The 20,536-nt window shown below is 63.1% G+C and overlaps 13 protein-coding genes across 13 annotated transcripts; 11 read left to right on the forward strand and 2 right to left on the reverse strand.

The window, feature by feature from the left end:
* Positions 1-450: 450 nt before the first annotated feature.
* On the forward strand, positions 451-1,662 carry Q8F55_003389 (uncharacterized protein; the record flags this gene model as incomplete). Its single annotated transcript, XM_069351932.1, has 1 exon — positions 451-1,662. The coding sequence occupies one exon, from the start codon at positions 451-453 to the stop codon at positions 1,660-1,662; it is 1,212 nt and encodes a 403-aa protein (XP_069209350.1).
* Positions 1,663-1,960: 298 nt separating this feature from the next.
* Q8F55_003390 (uncharacterized protein) lies at positions 1,961-3,372 on the reverse strand (the record flags this gene model as incomplete). Its single annotated transcript, XM_069351933.1, has 4 exons — positions 1,961-2,560; positions 2,602-3,056; positions 3,093-3,304; positions 3,338-3,372. 4 exons carry the CDS (start codon positions 3,370-3,372, stop codon positions 1,961-1,963), a joined length of 1,302 nt encoding a protein of 433 aa, XP_069209351.1.
* A 642-nt stretch (positions 3,373-4,014) lies between these two features.
* Q8F55_003391 (uncharacterized protein) lies at positions 4,015-5,141 on the reverse strand (the record flags this gene model as incomplete). Its single annotated transcript, XM_069351934.1, has 2 exons — positions 4,015-4,900; positions 4,951-5,141. The coding sequence occupies 2 exons, from the start codon at positions 5,139-5,141 to the stop codon at positions 4,015-4,017; spliced, it is 1,077 nt and encodes a 358-aa protein (XP_069209352.1).
* Positions 5,142-5,682: 541 nt separating this feature from the next.
* On the forward strand, positions 5,683-6,900 carry Q8F55_003392 (uncharacterized protein; the record flags this gene model as incomplete). Its single annotated transcript, XM_069351935.1, has 4 exons — positions 5,683-5,763; positions 5,817-5,983; positions 6,031-6,211; positions 6,310-6,900. The coding sequence occupies 4 exons, from the start codon at positions 5,683-5,685 to the stop codon at positions 6,898-6,900; spliced, it is 1,020 nt and encodes a 339-aa protein (XP_069209353.1).
* Positions 6,901-8,311: 1,411 nt separating this feature from the next.
* Q8F55_003393 (uncharacterized protein) lies at positions 8,312-10,408 on the forward strand (the record flags this gene model as incomplete). The annotated part of the gene is made up of 7 exons (XM_069351936.1): positions 8,312-8,366; positions 8,401-8,451; positions 8,486-8,578; positions 8,613-8,732; positions 8,770-8,826; positions 8,993-9,214; positions 9,258-10,408. The coding sequence occupies 7 exons, from the start codon at positions 8,312-8,314 to the stop codon at positions 10,406-10,408; spliced, it is 1,749 nt and encodes a 582-aa protein (XP_069209354.1).
* Positions 10,409-10,998: 590 nt separating this feature from the next.
* Positions 10,999-11,593, forward strand: Q8F55_003394 (uncharacterized protein; the record flags this gene model as incomplete). The annotated part of the gene is made up of 2 exons (XM_069351937.1): positions 10,999-11,038; positions 11,088-11,593. The coding sequence occupies 2 exons, from the start codon at positions 10,999-11,001 to the stop codon at positions 11,591-11,593; spliced, it is 546 nt and encodes a 181-aa protein (XP_069209355.1).
* Positions 11,594-12,077: 484 nt separating this feature from the next.
* Positions 12,078-12,521, forward strand: Q8F55_003395 (uncharacterized protein; the record flags this gene model as incomplete). The annotated part of the gene is made up of 1 exon (XM_069351938.1): positions 12,078-12,521. The coding sequence occupies one exon, from the start codon at positions 12,078-12,080 to the stop codon at positions 12,519-12,521; it is 444 nt and encodes a 147-aa protein (XP_069209356.1).
* A 1,041-nt stretch (positions 12,522-13,562) lies between these two features.
* On the forward strand, positions 13,563-14,471 carry Q8F55_003396 (uncharacterized protein; the record flags this gene model as incomplete). Its single annotated transcript, XM_069351939.1, has 2 exons — positions 13,563-13,599; positions 13,645-14,471. The coding sequence occupies 2 exons, from the start codon at positions 13,563-13,565 to the stop codon at positions 14,469-14,471; spliced, it is 864 nt and encodes a 287-aa protein (XP_069209357.1).
* Positions 14,472-14,703: 232 nt separating this feature from the next.
* Positions 14,704-15,108, forward strand: Q8F55_003397 (uncharacterized protein; the record flags this gene model as incomplete). Its single annotated transcript, XM_069351940.1, has 2 exons — positions 14,704-14,737; positions 14,777-15,108. 2 exons carry the CDS (start codon positions 14,704-14,706, stop codon positions 15,106-15,108), a joined length of 366 nt encoding a protein of 121 aa, XP_069209358.1.
* Positions 15,109-15,489: 381 nt separating this feature from the next.
* Q8F55_003398 (uncharacterized protein) lies at positions 15,490-16,388 on the forward strand (the record flags this gene model as incomplete). The annotated part of the gene is made up of 3 exons (XM_069351941.1): positions 15,490-15,655; positions 15,695-15,922; positions 15,961-16,388. The coding sequence occupies 3 exons, from the start codon at positions 15,490-15,492 to the stop codon at positions 16,386-16,388; spliced, it is 822 nt and encodes a 273-aa protein (XP_069209359.1).
* A 597-nt stretch (positions 16,389-16,985) lies between these two features.
* On the forward strand, positions 16,986-17,354 carry Q8F55_003399 (uncharacterized protein; the record flags this gene model as incomplete). The annotated part of the gene is made up of 1 exon (XM_069351942.1): positions 16,986-17,354. The coding sequence occupies one exon, from the start codon at positions 16,986-16,988 to the stop codon at positions 17,352-17,354; it is 369 nt and encodes a 122-aa protein (XP_069209360.1).
* Positions 17,355-17,953: 599 nt separating this feature from the next.
* Q8F55_003400 (uncharacterized protein) lies at positions 17,954-19,260 on the forward strand (the record flags this gene model as incomplete). The annotated part of the gene is made up of 2 exons (XM_069351943.1): positions 17,954-18,275; positions 18,833-19,260. The coding sequence occupies 2 exons, from the start codon at positions 17,954-17,956 to the stop codon at positions 19,258-19,260; spliced, it is 750 nt and encodes a 249-aa protein (XP_069209361.1).
* A 452-nt stretch (positions 19,261-19,712) lies between these two features.
* Positions 19,713-20,300, forward strand: Q8F55_003401 (uncharacterized protein; the record flags this gene model as incomplete). The annotated part of the gene is made up of 1 exon (XM_069351944.1): positions 19,713-20,300. The coding sequence occupies one exon, from the start codon at positions 19,713-19,715 to the stop codon at positions 20,298-20,300; it is 588 nt and encodes a 195-aa protein (XP_069209362.1).
* Positions 20,301-20,536: the final 236 nt, after the last annotated feature.

Raw genomic sequence — 20,536 nt, forward strand, 5'->3', positions numbered from 1 at the left:
GCCATGTGATGTAAGCCACTAGCCACCGTTTCCACTAGCAGGTGGGCGGGGGCTGCGGTGGAAGGGGAATGGGGCGGCCGGGGCGCCCACGTGAGCCGGTGTCTCACGTGCCTTTCGCGTGCTAATCACGTGATTGTTCGTTGTTGACAAGTTGCTCCGGACACAAGATTGCCGCGGCGCCGTGGGCAACCGCGATCATTTCGTGTTGCAACTCGCTCCCCCACCTTGGTCACCTGCAACGGCTGCAACGGCCACCCACTCCACTCGCGCGCTCTGGCGGTGACGGTCGTGTATGCTCCGGCACCCAGGGACGAGATATCCTCGCGCGTCCGTGGCCCCGGAGGGCCATGTAACCCGGTGGCCCGGGTTCGTCGGCTGACCAGCTGTCCACCCACTGATAATATATCCCGGGGTGGGAGCCTTGTCGACCACCACCACCCCACAGCAACAATGACCACATCACAGTCCCCCGCGCCCACCAAGACGACAGTCGGGATCCTGGGCGCCGGCCCGGCCGGGCTGCTGCTCGCGCGGCTCCTCTTCGTCGCGGGCATCGACTGCGTCGTCCTCGAGGCCAAGGACCGCGCCTACGTCGAGCACCGGCAGCGCGCCGGCATCCTCGAGCAGGGGACCGTCGACGCCCTGCGCGAGTGCGGCGCCGGCGCGCGTCTCGACAAGGAAGGGCTGGTGCACCACGGCATCGAGTTCCTCTTCAACAAGGAGCGCCACCCCGTCGGCTTCCCCGAGCTGACGGGCGGCCGCACCGTCATGATCTACGCCCAGACCGAGGTGTGCAAGGACCTCATCGAGCTGCAAGTCTCGACCCCGGGCGCGCCCCCACTCTTGTTTGAGACGCACGCGCTCGGCGTCGACGGCGCCAACACGCCCACCCCGAGCATTAGGTACCAGACCAAGGACGGCGCGCAGCACGTCCTCCAGTGCGAGTACGTCGTCGGATGCGACGGCTTCTGGGGCGTCGCGCGCAACGCCATTCCCGACGAGCTGAGCAAGACGTACGAGCGGACGTACCCCTTCTCGTGGCTCGGCATCCTCGCCGACGTGCCCCCGTCCAACGAGGATCTGATCTACGCGCGCCACCCGCGCGGCTTCACGCTGCTCTCGATGCGCAGCCCGACCGTGTCGCGCAACTATATCCAGGTGCCCAACGACACGGACGCGCAGGCGTGGGCCGACGAGGAGATCTGGGACGAGATCGAGCGGCGGACCGAGACGACCGACGGGTGGAAGGTCGAGCGCGGGCCCATCACGCAGAAGAGCGTCACCCCCATGCGGAGCTACGTCCACGAGCCGATGAGCTACGGCCGCCTCTTCCTCGCCGGCGACGCGGCCCACATCGTGCCCCCGACCGGCGCGAAGGGCCTCAACCTCGCCGTCGGCGACGTCATCACCTTCGCCAATGCGATCAAGCACAAGGTCGCGACGGGCTCGGACGAGAAGCTTCAGAAGTACTCGGACAACTGCCTCCGCCGCGTCTGGCAGGCCGAGCGCTTCTCGTACGACATGACCAACATGCTGCACACGGACCCGAACGAGTCTGAGTTTGTCGACAAGCTGCAGATTGCCCGCCTCACGCGCATCGTAAACAACAAGAACGCGGCGACTGACACGGCGCTGGCGTACACTGGCTTCCCGCTCGACTAGGCATGGGGTTGTAGGAGTAGTAGTAGTGTAGGATCGGCAGCATGAATGGGGTTGAGCGGCATCGAGCGAGCGCAGCGAGGGAGGTGAGGGGCTGGACTCCAGGATGACAGCGACCCGGCAGCAACCCATGCTGCTGAACGACTCATGGGCTGAGGTGTCCACGCCAGAGCAGGGAGAGCAACATCGCCAGTCGTCCCAACTCCAGAGCCCCCACAGGCCTGCACTACCTGCCTGCACGAGTGCACGAGTACATGCCACTGCCCAGCTGTAACAATAGTCGGCCTTGACGCCACACCAGCTACTTAAACAGCCCGTCGACCGCCTTCTCTGTCTCCTTGGCAATGTCGTATCTGAACAGGATGTCGTGCACCTCGCGGCTGAGCATCTTGTCGGGGTTGGCCGTCTCGTCGGCGCTCGCGAACGCGGCGTTGCGCGCGTCCGCGTCAGCCGTGTGCAGCCCCTTCGAGTTCTCAGCCGCAGTGTTCACGGCCCAGTCGGTACGCGGCTTCCTGATCCTCTGGTACTCCTCGAGCGCGTCGTGGATCTGCGCTTTGTCCCTCACCTGGGCGAGAACGATGCCGAGGCACATGGCGTCCTCGATCGCCTGGGCGGCCCCCTGCGCAATGTGCGGCAGCGTGGGGTGGCACGCGTCGCCGACGAGCGCCGTCTTGCCGTCGACCCACTGCGCGATCGGCTTGTGCACGCGCAGCTTCCATTCGAGGACCTCGCCCTCTGGGACGAGCGCGAGCAGCTTTTGCACGCGCGGGCAAAAGTCGTGGAACGTCTTGAGCATCTCCGTCTTGGAGCCGGCCGCGGTCCATGTGTCGGCCTGGACAAAGTGCCGGTCCGGCTGCGTCGTCGACATGTTGAACAGGTCATGAGAGTCGATCGGGTAGGCCTGGGTGGGGTTAGTGGCGGGGCAAAGGTGTGGCGACTCACGATGATGTGCCGCTTCTCCCCGATCCAGCGGTACGACTCTGAGCCGGTGAAGAAGGGCACGAGGTCCGGGTCCTCCTTGATGGCGGCGCGGCGCACCATGATACGGTACGCTGCCTGGCCAGTGTCCTCGACCTCGTCTACGACGCCCTTTCGCGCCATCATCGCCTCGCGCGCCTTGCTCTTGACCCCGTCGGCGGCGATGATCACGTCGGCCTCGGTCCACACGGCCTTCGAGTCGTCCTCGTGCTTGCCCTTGACCTGGAAGCGCGTGTTGTCAAAGTCGTACTTTGTGATATAGTGCCCCAGGTGCAGCGTCACGACGCCCGACTTGGTCGCGCCGTTGACGAGCCCGCGCTGCAGCGCGGCGCGGTGCACCGTCGTAAACGGCCAGCCGTACTCCTTCTGCATGTAGTCCTCGTAGCTGACGCTCGTGAGGACCTCGTCCGACGCCCCGTCTGCCGTGTCAGCTGCTACCCCCACCCCGCACTCACCCAGAACGTGCGCCTTCTCAATGACCACCCCCTCGCCGTTGACGTCGCCGAGCACGCCCCACGCGTCGAGCACGCGCGCGAGGTTCGGCGGGATGTTGATGCCCGCGCCGACCTCGCCGATATTGCTCGCGCTCTCCCACACGTGGATGCGCTTGAACCCCTGCCGCGCGCACGCTAGCGCCGTCCCCATGCCGCCCATGCCTGCGCCGATACTGCCGTCAGCGTCGAGCCAGCCCGCTACCCACATGTGGATGTTGAGGTCTGGGAGTCCGGGTGCCATGATGCTTGGTGTGGGAGGGGGGAGAAGCTGCAGCGCGCGTATATCAGGCATCCAGCACCACCGGGCACCACCTGGCCAGCGTAGCGTGGTCAACTGACCGACGACAGCGACGGTACGGCCGTGGATGATGGCCCCGCACCGCGCCGGCGGCTCGCCGGACACCTTACGCCCGCCGAGTGCGTGGATCCGAGATAACCGCCTATCGGTCGGGAGTCGGTGCGCGTGGTTCGCGTGACACGTCCCGGCGGCGCCGGAGGGCAGGGGCGACGCGCATGCTTATGTCCAGAGTGGGGGGAGTGGTGAGCGAGATGCCAAATGCGAGATGCGAGACGGCCGGCCGTGGAGAGTCACGGGCGGGGAGTGGTTCCGGGTACTGTTGTTTGCGGGGGCCCGATGCCGACGACGGCGACTCCAAGGGGGGCGATTCCAATGCACTGACTGGATTCATGGCACGAGCTGCCTGCGAGCAGCTGGCCTGGAGGCTGAATGGGTGTGGAATGCTAACGGCGCTCAGAGTACGCGCTAAACGTCGTCACGGTGAGGGAGGACGTCGACGGGGGTTGTCTCGTCGCCGGTGACCTCCGCCGCCGACGGCCACCCGCGTTGCCCAGCTTCCAGTCTACATGCATACCCCAGCTACAGCTACATAATCTCGGGCGGGTTGCCCTCCCACGCATTCTCCAGCAGCCTCAGCAGCTTTTCGCGGTCCAGCGGCGCGGGGTTGGGGTACTGCGCCTTGGACGCGATGTCGGCCGCCTTTGCCAGGTCCTCCTTCTTGAGCCCGAGCTCCTTGAGGCTCGTCGGCGTGCCGAGCTTCTTCTCAAAGTCCCAGAACGCCTGGGGCGCCTTCTCGCTCGTCCCGATCGCGTGCTCGATCTTGCCCATCGCGTCCTTGGCCGCAGAGTAGTTGTAACCCATGGCGTGGGGGAGCACGACCGTGTGCGTCTCGGCGTGCGGCAGGCCGAAGCTGCCGCCGAGCGTGTGACAGAGCTTGTGGTGCAGGCCCATGCCGACGTGCGCGAGACAGACGCCGGCAGCCCACGCGCCGCCGAGCGCGTCCGCGCGGGCATCCACATCCTCGGGAACGTCCTTGATCTTGAGCAGCGCGCGCCAGAGCTGGCTGATACCGCTCAGGCCCACGCCCTCGATGATCGGGTTGATCGTGGCAGAGTACAGCGCCTCGACGCAGTGCGCGAGCGCGTTGATGCCGCTCGGGAAGGTGAGGAACGCGGGCATGGACAGCGTCAGGTCGACGTCGTACACGATCGTGTTGGGCAGGATCTTGGGGTCGGACCGCGTCGTCTTGAGCCCGTTGACCGTCTCGCCGAGCACGGGCGTGGCCTCTGAGCCGGCGTATGTCGTGGGCACGGCGACGTGTGGCCAGCCGGTGCGCACGGCCAGCGCCTTGGCGAGTCCGACCGTGCTCCCGCCGCCGAGGGACACGAGCCCATCCGCCTTGATGCTCTGCGCGTAGGCGAGCGCCTTGGTCGTCACCTCCTCGGGCGTGTGCATCACGGCGTCGGCGCAGCTGCGTCGTTAGTAGCTGCGAGGCTGGGGAAAGGAAGCGCCGACACTTACATGCCCGCGACGTTGGCCTCGCCGATGATGTCGCGCACCTGGTGCGCGAGGGCCAGCTGCCGCTCGTTGTCCTGCGTGATGAGGAGGACGCGCTTGCAGTTGAGCCGCTCGATCTCGGCCGCGACCTGCTTGAGCGTGCCCTGGCCGAAGATTGTGCGCGGGATGTGGGCCTCGAAGACGAAGGGACGCATCGTGGTGGGGTGGGGTTGGGTGGGGGAGGGGGGTGGACGAGGTGGGTGGAGGTGGGAGAGTCAAGATAGATATGGATACAGCAAGTCTATGCTCTCGTCGTCGCTGTCACTACTGCCGCCGTCGTCTCGGCGTTGTCTGTCGCGCTGCAGCGGCTATATGCGTGCATGACTGATTCTGAGAATGCTTATGCACGCGTCGACGGAGCCGGCGACCCGCGTGCGGGGTATGACCGTTGTCGTCGGCATCTCGCGCGTAACCCTTCCGACCCGATGCCCATCTGTCTCATCTGACCCCCCACCTTACCCCACCTTTGTTGTCAGCATTCTCAGTGACGCATGACGCACCCAGAATGGCCGGCCAGACCAAGCAACAGCCGCGTGGGCAGCAGCTACCGAGACGCAAGCGGCCTATCACGTAGGGGGGTATGCCAACTGCGCGCGGCTGCACCGGTTCGACAGGACGGCGCTTAAGAGGCCGGCGACTGTCATCTGCGCGCTCGCTCGACCCCCCCCCCCCCCATCAACCACCTCGTACCCCACAATGCCTCCCCTCACAAACCTCCCCCACCTCGGCAAGGCAGTCCAGGATGCGCTCGCCCGCGGCGCGCCCGACATCAACACGGTGAGTCGCACTCGACGGCTCGAGCCCTCGAGCCCACCAGCTGACGCGGCCAGGACAACCTCCCGTCCATGAAGGACCTCAACGCCGACAACCTGACCGACCTCGTGCACCTCATCGACGGGCAGTGCCCCAACCCGCGCCAAAAGTTCCTCATGGACAAGCTGGTGCAGCACCTGCACGACTACGTCCGCGAGACGCAGCTCACGACCGAGGAGTGGATGTGAGTCCCGAGGCGATGGGCGCGATCGACGCGACTGACACCGCCAGGACGGCGATCAAGTTCCTCACTGCTACCGGGCAGATCTGCACCGACCTGAGGCAAGAGTTCATCCTCCTGTCCGACGTGCTCGGCGTGTCGGCGCTCGTCGACGTCGTCAACCACCCCAAGCCCAAGGGCGCGACCGAGTCGACTGTCCTGGGCCCATTCTTTGTTGAGGAGACCCGCGAGGTATGTTGGGAAGCGGCAATGAGCTGGGCGTCTTGGTCCATGACCAAGTCGCCCCCCTCCGCCCCACCTCACCCGGATCAGTGCTGACACTATCGCAGATCAAGAACGGCGACACCATCGCGTCCGAGGGCAAGGGCGAGTACATGCTCGTCAAGGGCAGCGTCAAGAACCTGCGGGGCGAGCCAGTTCCCAACTGTCTCATCGAGACGTGGGAGACGGATAACGACGGCTTCTACGACACGCAGTACGCCGAGTACGACGTCGACTGCCGCGGGCGCCTGCGCACCGACGACAAGGGCGAGTACGTCTTCCGCGCCGTGCTGCCGGTGGCCTACCCGATCCCCAACGACGGCCCGGTCGGAAAGTGGCTGCGCTCGATGAACCGGCACGTCTTCCGCCCTGCGCACTTGCACATGATGCTCCAGGCGCAGGGATACGAGGAGCTCGTCACGAGCCTGTACTTTGAGGGCGACGTCTTCCTGACCTCGGACGCCGTCTTCGGCGTCAAGGGCAGCCTCGTCAAGACGCCCGACGTGGTGACCGACGAGGCCGAGGCCAGGAAGTACGGCTTCAAGTCGTCCCCCTTCCACCTCGTCACGCAGGACTTTGTCCTCCTGACCGAGGAGGAGTCGGAGCAGGAGAAGGCCAAGGCGCGCAAGGAGCGCGGCGTGGACAGCGTCCCCACGTAGCAGTGTAGCATCGTAGTACTGTACCATATGGAAGGTTGTCGCAGGCAGAGACAGGCAGGCTATGCATGGTCGCGCTCACGCTCTTGGAACAACAGCGGCTCGTCACGACGCAGCGTCAGCCCCGACTTTTTCTGACACCGGACCCCGTCCCTCCACCTCCCTCCCCACGGGGTCCGATCGCGTCGGCACCTCCGATGCCGAGCAAGATTCTTGCCTTTTCCAGTGCACGATTCCCAGCTGGCCGGTCACGCGTCGGTTGGGCAGTGGATGCGCTCCACCTCGCTTGCATGCCCACCCACGTCACGTCTGTGGCAGTGCGGCGTCTTCTTCTGTGACTCGGTCCAGAGTACACAGGTCAGACAATGGAGGGGCTCGGCGTCACGACACGGACAAAGGAGCTATGGAGCTATGGAGGCGGTCGTGCAGAGCATGCATGTGGCGTTCACGTGGGGCGGAGGACGCGTCACGAGGGCGGCGAGGCGAGTGTCGCGAGTGAGGCACGCACGCCTCACCGCGCCGCTGGCTTCAAGTCTCGCCCTTCAGCTCCAGGTGCATTCTGTCCTTTGCTTATCACTCGGACGGAGTACTGACGCTGGTTCGCTACCTCACCCCTAACCCCTAAACCTCAAGCTAGGCCATACAACTGCGGACGCCGAGGTCTTGGGGGCTCAGTCCCCATGAACTGATCCTGACAAATTGAGCCCGGTGGCAGAACGCAAGAGCTGGCGGCGGCGGCGACAGTGGTTCCTCTCACAAGCAGCTGACATTGCCTCGCCCTCACTGACAGAGCCGACGCCCTGCTCGCACGACACGGTCGGGGCGTGGGTAGGTGGCAGCTCCGTGTCGACCGGACATGGTTGACTGCTCGACGCGCCGGACCATCCGTTCGGCAGACAGCGCCGGCGTCCGACTTGGAGATTCGCGGTAGAGCAGGCGCGTCGCCCATCGTGCGCTGACTCACCACAGGCCATGGAGCGCAGGCACGCTGGAACGGCCACGTGCGGCGCTTGCTGGCGGTTGGACACCTGCTGTCTCTGGACAGGCATGTCCGACTCGGAGACTCCACGGGCTGGGGGTCGGGTTCGAGTCGCGGCGTCTCGCGCCCCCTGCAACGGTCCCACGGCTCGGTACATACGGGGCCCAGCGCGAGTCGATCGCCAGTCAACCGCCCCCGCAGCCGCCGTCTGGCGCGGCGATAAGATCCCACGCGCCAAACTGACGTCAGTGCACGAGCCATGCTGTGTGGCTGCTACCGCCACACACACAGTCTCGGACGACCCCAGGAAGCGTGCAGCCTGCACGAGGCAGCAGGTTGACGGACTGGCGCACTGGCGTCTGTGCTGCCTGCACGCCGGCACGCTCATCCATGTTGCATTCGTTCTCCACTCACCCTCTCACCAACCGCACAACAATGACCCAGCCTCACCCCGACAAGGAGACAACCACCATGCTCGAGGAGAAGAACAGTGAGCGCGCATCCTGGGCCCGCTGACGCCGCAGAGGGCAAGCAGAAGGCTGCTGGTGGGGCGTCCAACAGCCCCAAGGGGAAGAGTGGGTGTCGCCCGCGAGTTGGCTGACGCCGCAGAGCGCAAGACCAGCGCCGGCTCGGACAGCGACAGCGACTACACGCCGACCTCCCCGACCTCGCCGGCGCCCACCGCGACTCGCAGGTCGAGTGGTGAGCCCCCACCAAACACCCATTCTGACTGCAGCGCGCATTAGGCGGGCCACGACGACCGACTCCCCGCCCGCCGCCGAGGGCAATGTCGGCCAGCACGCCGCCGAGTCTTCCACCGCCGCCGACACACCCCGCCGCGACGCCGAGAACCACGGTTCGTCTTTCGCATTATGTACCGGCTAACAGCCCAGAGCGCAGCACCACGTCCCCGGCGCCCGAGCCGATAATTCTCAAGCTCCCGCGCCTGGGTAAGTCCTTTGGCGCGACAACGCTGACATGCAGTGCGCAACACTGCGCCGGCGGCAAATGCTGGCCAGGATGGAAACCTCGTGGTTGGCAGCGCGGCCCAGTTGGACAGCGCTGCGCCGGCCATGCGTACGCGTAAGTGACATATCCGTGCCTCGCTGATCCCAGGATCCGCGACGCGTCGTAACAGCATGGCCGCCAACGCCACCGCGACTGGCAGCAGAGTGGGTGAGGCGGTCGCCACCAGCTGGACCAGCACCGACGTCGAGATGGACGGCAGCGGTGCAGACGAGGCGACCGGCACCAACACGACCAGCGCGCCCGAGGTGACGGACAACACCACCCCGCCTGGAGCGGCGGTGGAGACGAAGAAGAAGAAGGCTGCAAACAGTGAGTTACCTGAGTTACCTTGACTTTTCAAAGCTCATATCAGACAACAAAAAGCGCGAGCGTGACGCCCAACAGCTGGCTGAGGCCGAGGCGGCGCGCCAGTCGGCCGCAGCTGAGCAGGGAGAGGGTGCCGCTCCCCCTGCCGAGCCCGCCGGCGACGGACAGGGCATGAAGGAGCCCACCGTTTCCGAGGCTGGCTCTTCTGGCACTCCCCGCCCTCCTGCAAAGAAGCGCAAGACCAACAAGAAGGGAGCCGGCACTCCCACTGGCTCTGACGAGGGTGAGCGCCAGGAGCCCGGCGATGCGACCGGCACCACCGAGGACCCTCAGCCCCTGTCAGAAGAAGAATTTGCGTGCCTCATGCTCGTTCTTTACAGCGGTGCGCGTTTTGCCCCTCCCGAGGGGACATTGGTCCCCTTTCTCATTGAGAAAGGCCTGTGGAAGGAGGTTCAGGACGCTCCTGAATGGGATGGTCCGCACATTCCGCTTTCGCCACCCCCCTCACCTCACCTGCCTGGCGCAGACCTCGACCTCAGCAATGTTCCCGACAGCTCCCTCAATGAGGAGGCTCCCGCTGCTCCGGCCCCCGCAGCGCCTCTCCGCCGCACGAGGTCAGCGACGGTGGCTGCCACCGCAGCGGCGGCCTCCGCCACTGCCAACGGGGGTCCTTCTCAGCCCATCAGCGGAGGACACGGTACGACCCAGGTCTGGAGCCGCGAGAGTGTCGCTGCTGCCGCCATCGCCGCCGCAGCCCCAAAGCCCTCGGCACCCAAGCCCTCGATCCCCAAGCCCTCGGTCCCCAAACCCTCGCGCTCGACCGCCCGCGGACCCAATAAGCCCTCGGGCTCGAGTGCCGGCGAAGAGACCACCATTCTCGGACCTTCTTCCACTCCGGGCGTTGGCGAGACCGGCGTCCTTCCCAACACCTCGACCTCGCGCGCCGTCCCAAACGGTGTTCCAGCCTTGAGCGTCAGCCGCTTCGCCCCTGAGGGGTCTATCCTCCATTACATCGACAGTGGTGCTGGCGCTGCCGTGGCTGCTTCGGCATACGGGGGCAACGGTGTTACCAACGATGCGCCTGCGGCGAGTGTTTCCCCTGCCAGTGCTGAGGCCGCTACCGAGGCGGTCATGGACTCTCTGGAGGCCCAGATGGATTTGGACGACATTTTCGACTACCCGGCGTACACCGCCTAGGCGATGGTGTATACCCCCGGTGCCAGCAACAATACCCTCAGCCCGACCATTCTCTCCGAGACGGATGGCAGCGCCTCCACCGACTCCCCCGACATCGACATCGAGGTGCCCGATGACCTCTAAGCCCCCAGTCTCTCGACCTTTCCGAGTATGTATTAAACGCAACTGTTGCCTTTGAAGAGGTTTTGGACCCCGTATGGATCCACCCCCCGAGTGACTGTTGCCACGTCTGCATAGTATCGTATTGTACATTTTGGCTCGATGCATTTGATGACATGGTGCCGAGTTGTTGCCTATGGGTCCATGTGCGAGCGGATGGCAGGTGCCGCTCGCCCCGAAACTGCCACTTGTGCTTCTCCGAGAGAGCCGCCGCGTCGAGTGACGACGGCAGCGCGTGACCCATCGACTCGCACCCCTCACGCGGGCAGAGTCAGTCAGTAGGATGGCACAGCGCCACGCGTGCTCGCGCCACACTGGGATGACTGACCGATTGGGCGGCGCACGAGCGACGGACCTGCCCCTGCCCTGCGTTCGCAATCTTGACGCTCATCCTGCCATTTCTCTGTTGTACTCTCCACGACAACGCAACAATGGCCCAGCACAACGAGACCTGCACTATTCTCATTCCCGGTGAGTTCCCCCTCCCCCCTCCTCCCTACCCCCCGCTGACTTGTCGCAGCGTGCACCATTTGCACCCCGGCTGAGTGCCTCGGCAACTCGGTTGACCCGCCCGCCGCCGTCGCCGACACCGCCGACTACGAGTGGTGGTGGAACCGCCTTGCCCCTGGTTACTGCTACAACAACGCTCCGCCCCGCACCATGGGCCAGGTGTTCGCCCACCGCTTTCCTCCCGAGCTCCTCCAAGCCTTCAAGGTTACCACCGATACTCTCAACACTCTTTTCAATGACACGAACGTGAAGGAAGCCGAAGCCGTGTGCAAGGTCAAGGCCAAGGGCAAGGGCAAGGGCAAGGGCAAGAACAAGGCCAAGGACAAGGTCAAGGGTCTGTCTCCCGACACCTGGCTCAAGATGAGCGTCAACTTTGAGACCGGGTACCGCCAGTACGAGGCGGCAATGGCCAAGAACAACCTCGAGCACGTCATCATCCCGCCCATGGAGTTCAAGTGCCAGTACGGGCGCTTCCTTGAGACTCAGCAGGACTACAACGAGCGCGAGGCCACTTAGATCACACCCATACCCATCGGAGTAGGCGATTAGGTAGTCGGTGCAGATGGAGTTTATTGTAGGCGCGTGGTACAGGCGGACATCGACGTGCAGTGCAAGGGTGGAGCGACTGTGGAGTCCACAGCAGCGAGTGCCACAACCGCCTTGTATCCTGTCCGCAAGGGCCGTGCTCGGCCTGGTCATATGGACGACGACGCACAGCACGCTTGGTGATCGTGACTGACGCCGCTGCCGCTGCGACGACGTGTGTGCCTCCAGATGGATGAGTGCGAGTGCGAGGTGCACGCTGTGCACGCCCGTGAGCCATTGTTCTGGTGTCACCCACTCCATCCTCCTCCCACCACTGTCACCCCCACCACTCGTCTCACGATGGCAAGCTCTCAACCCACCGCAGCTGCCTGTACGTGCTCCACCTCGTTCTCCCCGACAATACTGACACAATAGGATAGGCTCCTCGACGCAGTGTCGCTGTGCGCCGAACCCCATGCCACCGGTTTTCGCCCACAGCCACCTTCCCGCCCCAAGCAGTGGTACGGGGATGGACCCTGCTGCGACGAACGGTGCCCGCTGGCCCGGCGGGATTCGCATCTCGCCATGGGCCTCGTTCACCCACGCCCTCATGGCGCGTCTGGGCCGCGAGCTGCTCGGCGGCTTCAACATCACCGACGCGGAGCTCGGCAAGACGCTCACCGAGGCCGACCGCCGCGAGCTCGAGGAGATGGACAAGGGCATGCGATCGTGTCTCTCGTGGGAGGCGGCAACCAAGGTCAACTTCGCGATCAACAAGGGGTACACGGTGTACCTGTGGGGGGTGGACGACAGCAACCGCCTCCGCACGCCCGCCACTCGCCGTGTCGCCATTCACCGTACCGAGTTTCGCTGGTGGTACCACTACCACGCGCACATCGTCAAGATTAGCCAGACTTAAAGATGCATTGTCTAGAGTCGGTGTCACAGACCGGCGGGAAGCAGCGAGTAGCATGGCATGATGCAAGGTCCATGGCGAGACGACGCGGTTGCTGGGTGGCAAAGTCCGAGGCCCCCACCCGCTTTGACCGGCAGGCTGCACGTCTACACGAACCCACCCCATGCACACAACATTTTTGCCTACATCCCACACTGTGCTTAGGAGCGGTGCGGGTGCTATTGGTTGGGAGGACGTCGATCTGGCGCGCCAAAAAATCCCTTTGGTGCAAGGCGCTCGGGAGAAGGAACAGCCCAGCCAGACAGTCGGTCGATTCGGGCACGCCAGACGGTTTTGTTGTTTCAGCCCAACTGGTAAAACCTAGGTCCTTCTTGCTGCACAGTATGCATACAGTGCATCTGCATCTTATTTTCCGCGTTATCTACTCGATCTCCCCCGTCGGAGAGAATGTCGGCGCGGTGTGGCTGGGAATGTGGCGCACTCGCCCCAGCCAAGCGCTGTCTCCTTGTCCAAGCGCCGGAACGTGGTTCCTGGATTGGGGGGCAAGGGGAGGGGCGGCGCTCAGCCCCATGCCCCAACCGATCCCCCTGTACACCCCCACTCGCCCCCAGCGTCGCGCTCTGGGATCGGCTGTTGTCTCGCCCGCGCCGATCTAAAGGACAGCATCGGCGCGCCGAGACAAAGGAGTCAGTCCATGTGGTTGCTCGCCGTCTTCACCTTGCCCCCAGCCTTGGAGGCTGTTTGTTTGGCAGAGATAGTGGTAAAACGTCATGCACCAGTACAAGCAGACTCTACGGTGCATGGGTGTCAAGCACCCGGTTGGCACATCAGGCAATGCTCTTCATTGTGGCGGTTGCCTGGGCACTTGGGATCGGCACCTCGCATCCCCGGCCATTGCGCAATGTGTGCGCCCAACGCGTCGCGCACGAGACTTGAGTCGATTCGCTGTGCTGTTTGCCTCAGTTTTGATGGGGGTGCGTTCGTCGTCTTGCTCGTTTGCCACTGCTAGGATTTGGGTTCTCCACTGCAACACCCTCGACCACGATGGGCAACGCTGCCGGACCCAGCACAAAGAGAACTGGTAGGTATTGCAAGGGGCTCGGCGGCCGCTATGCTGACGGCGCAGCACTGCCAGACGACGAGACTAGTACTCGACCAACACCCCCGCCGGAACCTAAGAAGCCCCGCCGCCAGCGTCCCCCCAAGCCATTCGACCGCGGCAAGCAGTTTCTCACCGTTGACTTGGGTGGCACCCAGACGGTGCACAAACCAGGAGGGAAGGACGATGAGCCTCTTACCAACGGCATATGGCACGCTTGGAAGCTTCTCGACAAGCTCGGTGTGCTCGAGGCATTCGGGGATCCCGGCGCGCTCCAACCCGACCAGTTGTCCAAGGTTCTTGCCGCGATGACCAGCGCATACCACGCCTATCGCGGCTCCATTCTTGTTCACGGCGGTCCTATTCTTCCCTGCACCACGTTCTACATCGAGGTCCGGATGGTCTGGCACTATCAAGACAAGAGGGTTGCCGCCAAGAAGAAGTCGGCCGACGACCCAGTGGGGCGGCCGGTCAACCTCGGCGTCAACGACCTCTTCGACACCAACGTGCTTGACGGGATCGGCGAGCTCTGTGAGGGCATGGTGGCCACAATGGTTTTGCTCGCCGACCTCCCTGATGACGGTTTGAAGGAGCTCGAAGTGCCGCCGCATAAGATCCACCAGCACACCACCAGCAATGCTGCGCGTGGAGCGCGCAAGCTGGGACACAACCACTACCTCTACCACCTGAGCAAGACGAACACTTCCAACCCCGACTCCAAGCAGCTTGTCGCCTTTACGTACCAAGAGTACAGGAACCTCAACAACCTCATGGTCAAAGTCGGCACCAAGAAGGTTCCTGCCAACGGCATCGCCCTCCCAAAGCGCATTCGTTGCCAAACCAAGAATCCATAGTGTCCCCTATCGCGGGCTCACATGTAGTACCACAATAGTCAAGTAAGACGATGCAGAGCATGCCACTTGTCGCATCAGGAACAATGCCACTCTGCTCGCAATGTGACGACTCGAGGTGGAGGCTGACCGCGGTGCGTGCGAGCCACACACACGCCATCCACCATTGTCGATAGTCCTGACTCTGCTTCTCTTTCACTCTCGCTCTCAACTTGACCATTCACCACTTCCAAAAATGGCCAAGAAGACTCCCGCCCTCGAGAGTTCGGGTACGTCCAACTCTCTCACCACAGCGAGCTGACACACAGACGGCGCGGCTCGCAGCAACACCATTGCCCAGCCCAGCGGCAACGACCCCGCCCGTCCCGGCCCCTACAAGGCGACCGCCGAGATCGGATCGGGCTTTCAAGCTATCTTCGACCGCATCGAGAGCTTCTGCCCCTACAAGGTCGACGTCATCATGTTCACCGAGAACGAGTTCGACAAGGCCATTCGCCACGGCTACACCGTCTACCGCATGGCGCTGGGCCCATACGACAACTGGCTTTCCCGCGAGCAGTTCCACGCCATGCTCACGCGCTTCACGGAAGAGAAGAATGCCGAGCTCGAGACCACCACCTCGGCGGAGAGCTCGCTGTAGAGCTACCTAGTGTTGGCGCTCCAACTCTGAAACTCGTTCCCACTTAGCCTCTCGTATGCAGTTCAATTGGATGGTGTTGTACGTTCTGCCAACCGCTCATCGCTCCCCCTGCACCTGCACTCCCTGTGGCACCCTTGTTCCGACCATGGCCTGCTGCGAACCACCTTGACTGCTGCCTTTTGAAGCGACACGAGGATCGTTGCTGGCACGTGGGAGCTGGCACTCACTTTGGTAGCATCCACACAGTATGGCAGGACAGTGACGCCACGTCGCGCAAGGGCATGAGTGGTGCGAGTGTCGGCGGCGCGCCGTACACACCGCATTGATAGCAGCATGACCTCTTGCTCTCTCTCTTCCCATTCACTCAACCCAAGTTGCAACATGCCCCCAACTCGCCGCCAGAGCCGCCCTGCTGGCGACAAGAACGACACTGTCGGTGACAACAGCCTCACTGCTGGTGACAACATCACCGCTACTGGTGGCAACATCACCGCTGCTGGTGACAAGTCCGTCGCTGCAATTGACACGCGTCGCCGCTCTTCTCGAGGTAAGTAGCCTGCAACCACCCTCACCGCTTACGCAGTAGTCCCAAAGCCCCCGGCTCCAGCACCAACTCCCGCACCTCCCAAGCCTCCCGCTCCTCCCAAGCCTGCCGCCCCACCAAAGATTCCCGCTCCTGCAAAGAACGCCCCTCCACCAAAGCAACGCGCTCCTCCAAAGCGCCAGCCTCGCACTCAGAAGGCACCGCCCAAGGACGCGCCGCTGCCCAAGGACGCGCAGCCGCCAAAGGACGTGCAGCCACCCAAGCCCTCATGTAATTACTCCCAGTCGAAAGTCGCCGCTGACAGCTAGTCTTCCGTCCGCCGCGCCCTGGTCTCCACCTCACCCAGCAGAGCGAGCACGTTGCGCTCGAGCTTGCCATCAACATCGGCATCACAGCTACGATCGACTCGCTCATTCAGCTCATGTTTGAACACCCGGCACAGCCATTCACGTCATTCGAGTTCTGGGTGGCCATCCAACAAGGTTACAACACCTACCGCGCGAAAGCGCTCGAGTTCTGGGAGCAGTACCCTAACGAGGTGCGCATGGGCACCCCCAACATGTACCTCACCGTCGGCGAGTTCTATGCCAGGTACCACCACGCTGCGCACGACAATGCTGCAAAGCTGGGCGTGTCGCCCGAGTTGCTCCTCGGCCCGATCATTCCCGTGGCGGGCACCCATTTGGCCGGGGCACCTATCCCCACCACCCGCCCCGCCCACGGCGGTTGGGCCTAGGACGTTAGGTTCGTCGCTCCAGACTATCTACGCCATGACTGTGTGCCCTACATTGTAGTCCACTCATAGCGCCATGCAATCCGTCTCAAAGTCTCTGTGCGCCCCTTGAGAATGAGGGTCCAACGATGTGCCACGCCACTCACTACACTCTGCAACCGCTGTACCCTCTGGTGTCCTGGTCTAAACATGACGGCATGAGAGAGAGGAGTCGAGCCCATGACTGTCCCAGCGCCCGCCGCATGCACCTCAACCGGCACGCCGCCTGGGGGACCATGGTCTCACCGACGATTGGCCTCGTGTGCCGCGTCGATACGAAGCTGCACGCCGTGGTGGCCCAACGGACCGCCCTTATACTGCCGTCGTCATTGGTCACACAGATGCAGACACACACCTCAACGAGACTGCCTGTCCATTACACGAAGACGCCCCGAGACCAGGCCACCGACGGGCGACGAGACCCAACACGACGCTGTCCCCACTAATAAGGCTGCGGTGCCCGAATCCCACGCTGTTGAAACGCCCACTTCTCCATCCTACCACAACAGTGAGTACACCAGTGACGCCCAACTGACGTGAGAAAGACCCCGCGCCTCAACGATGATCCTCAACAAGGTCCGGCTGCACGACATCGCGCTCGGCGACGGCCGCAAGGCGGCGGCCGATGCGTTCATGAACGCCGGCCTGGTTTACTGGGCGCCATTCAGCGAGCCTGCCGCCAAGGCGGCCCTCCAGAAGGGCTACGCCATCTACCTCCATAAGGCACCCCTCCTCCACCCGCTCTTGAACTACACCCAGTTCCTCAACAAGTACTCGGAGATGGCCTACAATGCCCTCATTGAGAACGCCAAGCTCGAGGCCGCACACGCCAAGCTCGAGGCCGCACACGCCAAGCCTCCAAAGTCGCTCAAGTCTCTCAAGATTATCTTCCCCCGCGTCAGCCGCGAGAACCGCTACCGTCCGTACTAAGCCGCTGGGTCAGCGCTTCCACTCCCCCCCACCCCCCCGCGCGTAATTTGGTAGCCGTTACATGCAAGGACATAGACCTTTGCATCCACACACCCAATTTTCCGATCTGTTACTAACAGCTTCCATCTTCCGTCGCTCCCATGGGCTGTGAGTCGACGCGTGGAATATTGTGCGCCTTGTTTTGGGGCTGGGTGTGCGCCACACTGGCGGCTGATTTTGGGGCGCCGATCACACAACATGGGCTGGCGGCATCGAGCGGCGCATCCCATCCCTGACCGCACTGACGGCTCGGGGCGGTGGAAAGACCGATGAGCTTGGCAGGAGTGCGGGCATTCCAGCGTGCGCGCCAAGAAACCGGCGCTCGGCCCTTTTGTCCGACCCTCCACCCTCGTGGCACCCGATGAACCAAACAAAGGACTGACGCAACTTCTTACCTCGAGGTGAAAGAGTTGGCCTGTTGTATTCCACCCAGCACCGATTCGGTGCAAGGTGCACTTTACCGCACGTTCGCGCCGACGAGACGCGTATATGACCGGTGGCCTCTTGCTGTCATCCCAGACTTCAATCACTTACTCATCCCAACCCACCGACCCACCGATATGACGAACCCCACCACATCGCACCCCACTCCCTCCACCTTCCTCCTGGTTGACATCGCTGCCATCGCGCACGGGTTCAACATCACTGCAGCTCGGCTGAAGACTCTTCCCCCGCATGTTGTTGCGGAGCTCGTCGAACACCCCAACGACTTCGGCGACCTCGACACAGAGGACCACTGCCTCCTCATGCCGGCCATCGTCGCTGGCCACAAAGCCTACCTCAACCACATGGAGTACAAATCTGACTACTCGTGGGCCGATCGAATCGACGCGCAGCACTTCATCGCACTGCTCGTGGCCACCGTCAACCGCCGCGCAGAGTGTGAGCAGCCCACAGCATAGTCATATGTCTGTCTCCCGCCCCAGGCAAACCACTTATATCTTAGTCTCCAACCATGCAGCCATTGATTCCATCTCGGCCCTCGGCTCAAGGGAGCTTTGGAGATGCCTCTGATTGTCACAGGATATGAGAGGCAGGATGGCGGGCGTGTTGCAAGGTGAGGTGGAGGCGCCGTCGGAAATCGCCGAAGACTGCCGACGTGGTGCAGACCCCATGCAACGCCAATTCTCTGGTCGGCCACAATGCGTTGACACGCATGTGTACAGCACCAATCGTTCCAATACCGAGAAGGCAGCCTGGGAAAATTGGTAGATGACTTGAACAGCGCCTTTGGTGAGGAGAAGGCGGCTCTGTGTGTCGGCGGCGCCATGACCTCTAGTTTGGCCACCCCCCATTTACCTGTCACTGGGTCGACTCACCTGCAGTGCTCCCAGCCTGTTGACCCAAACTCGCTCCTTCAACCCACTTTTTGCCATCGCAACAACCACCACCAAGACAACAAGTACGTTCACGCCGAGGTCGCCAAGCTAACGTCGCAGTCATGGGCCCCACCAAGCACGGTCACCACCGTCCCACCATGCGTCAGACGGGCCCCCTGCCCCCTCTCGTCGTGTTCGGCTACCACAAGGGGCTCCTCCCCTACATCCTCGACCCTGCTCTCCACATCGGCCTGAAGGCCACCTTCGATCGCTTCCGCACGACCGAGCGTTTCATGGCCACCGAGATTCGCCGCGTCGGCATGCCCGACACCGCTCGTGCCGCGACCCGCGACCGCTACCACCAGATCCACATGGCCACGTTTCTGAGTGAAGACATCCAAGCCATCCCCGACGCCATTCACCACGGCCACGGCGTCACCGTCAAGCTCCAGTCGTCTCCCATCGGCTACGAGGAGTTCCGCAACCTCTATGCCGCCGCCGCCGCTGCCCTTGTCTGGTCGTACATCGACCACTACTTTGTCGACTAGGTGGCCGGCTGGTGGGAAGGCCCTGCTCTGCTTTGCTTCAACTCTCTGGCAGCTGGCAGTCGACCGCCAACACCTCATTGTATCAGTTCTTTCGTAGTTGCCCCAGAAGACCAAACGCGTGCACATATTAGGGGTAATATGCATCCTGCATCCTGCAGTGCCTAACATGTCGGAGCACCGTCGCCGTCAGGATTGGATGCTTGGACGGTGGAACGCCATCCATCCTGGGAGGAGGAGGGAGGAGGAAGGGGCGTGCAAGATTGGGCGTACCGCCTTGCGTCGACCAGTCCGACGACCCATCCCCTGTCTCGACCCATCCCCTGTCTTGACTCACCCACCCACCCACAGCCCAATGTTCGTTTGCATTCTCTCTTCTCTTCTCACTACCCACCTACCTACCACAACCAACAGGCGAGTGCAGCACATTGATGACCTCGCTGACGCCCTCAGACATGGCCAACACCACCGCTACCGCCCGCAACGAGAGTGCCACCGACGCCGACGGCCCCGACGCGCTCGCGGTCGCCAGCGCTCCCGTCGTCCCCTGGGCCGACGACGATGACGCCGCCGACGAGTTCGACGGGGACGAGTTCGATGGGGACGAGTTCGATGGGGACGAGGACGTCGAGCCCCTCACCGCCGAGGATATGCCGGTCATCAACGCGCTCGACCACGGGTTCAACGTCGCCCTCAGCGGCATTGAGCACCTCCAGGAGCAGCTGATCAACGAGCTGTTCGCCTTCGGCAACCTCCTTACGACTACGCCGGATATCGCCCCCCCGACCCGCGAGGAGGCCTTCGACCACTTCCGTGCTCGCTTCGACCCGGCCAACGATTTCTTCGTCGACATCGTCATCAGCATCGGCCACGTCGCGTTCGAGCACGCTCTCACCGGCTTTGCCGCCGCCGGCTACACCCTCCCCGATGACGCCCACGTCACTCTCGAGGAGTTCCACGAGTACTGCGATGGTCGTTTTGACGACCTCGTCGACCGCTGGCTCACCACCCTTCTCTATGACGTTGAGTTCGCCGACGACTAGTCGTTTGAAGCGGTTGAGCGACCGTCGCCTCAAGGTGACATGTGGTGGCCACGTCAAGTTCTTTCCTCCTTCAGCCACGTCAACTTCTTTCCTCCTTCACGCATGCCTCACCATGCTCCGTTTCTCCCCCTAAACGTTCCCTATTCATATCCTACAGTCTTGTAGGATACAGCCCGTACCATTCACTATGCAGCCTTTGCAGCATCTTTACCGGGTTTCATGGTGCTAACCCTGGT

Source organism: Vanrija albida, assembly GCF_041260175.1.
Source record: "Vanrija albida strain AlHP1 chromosome Unknown contig_3, whole genome shotgun sequence".
Taxonomy (NCBI): domain Eukaryota; kingdom Fungi; phylum Basidiomycota; class Tremellomycetes; order Trichosporonales; family Trichosporonaceae; genus Vanrija; species Vanrija albida.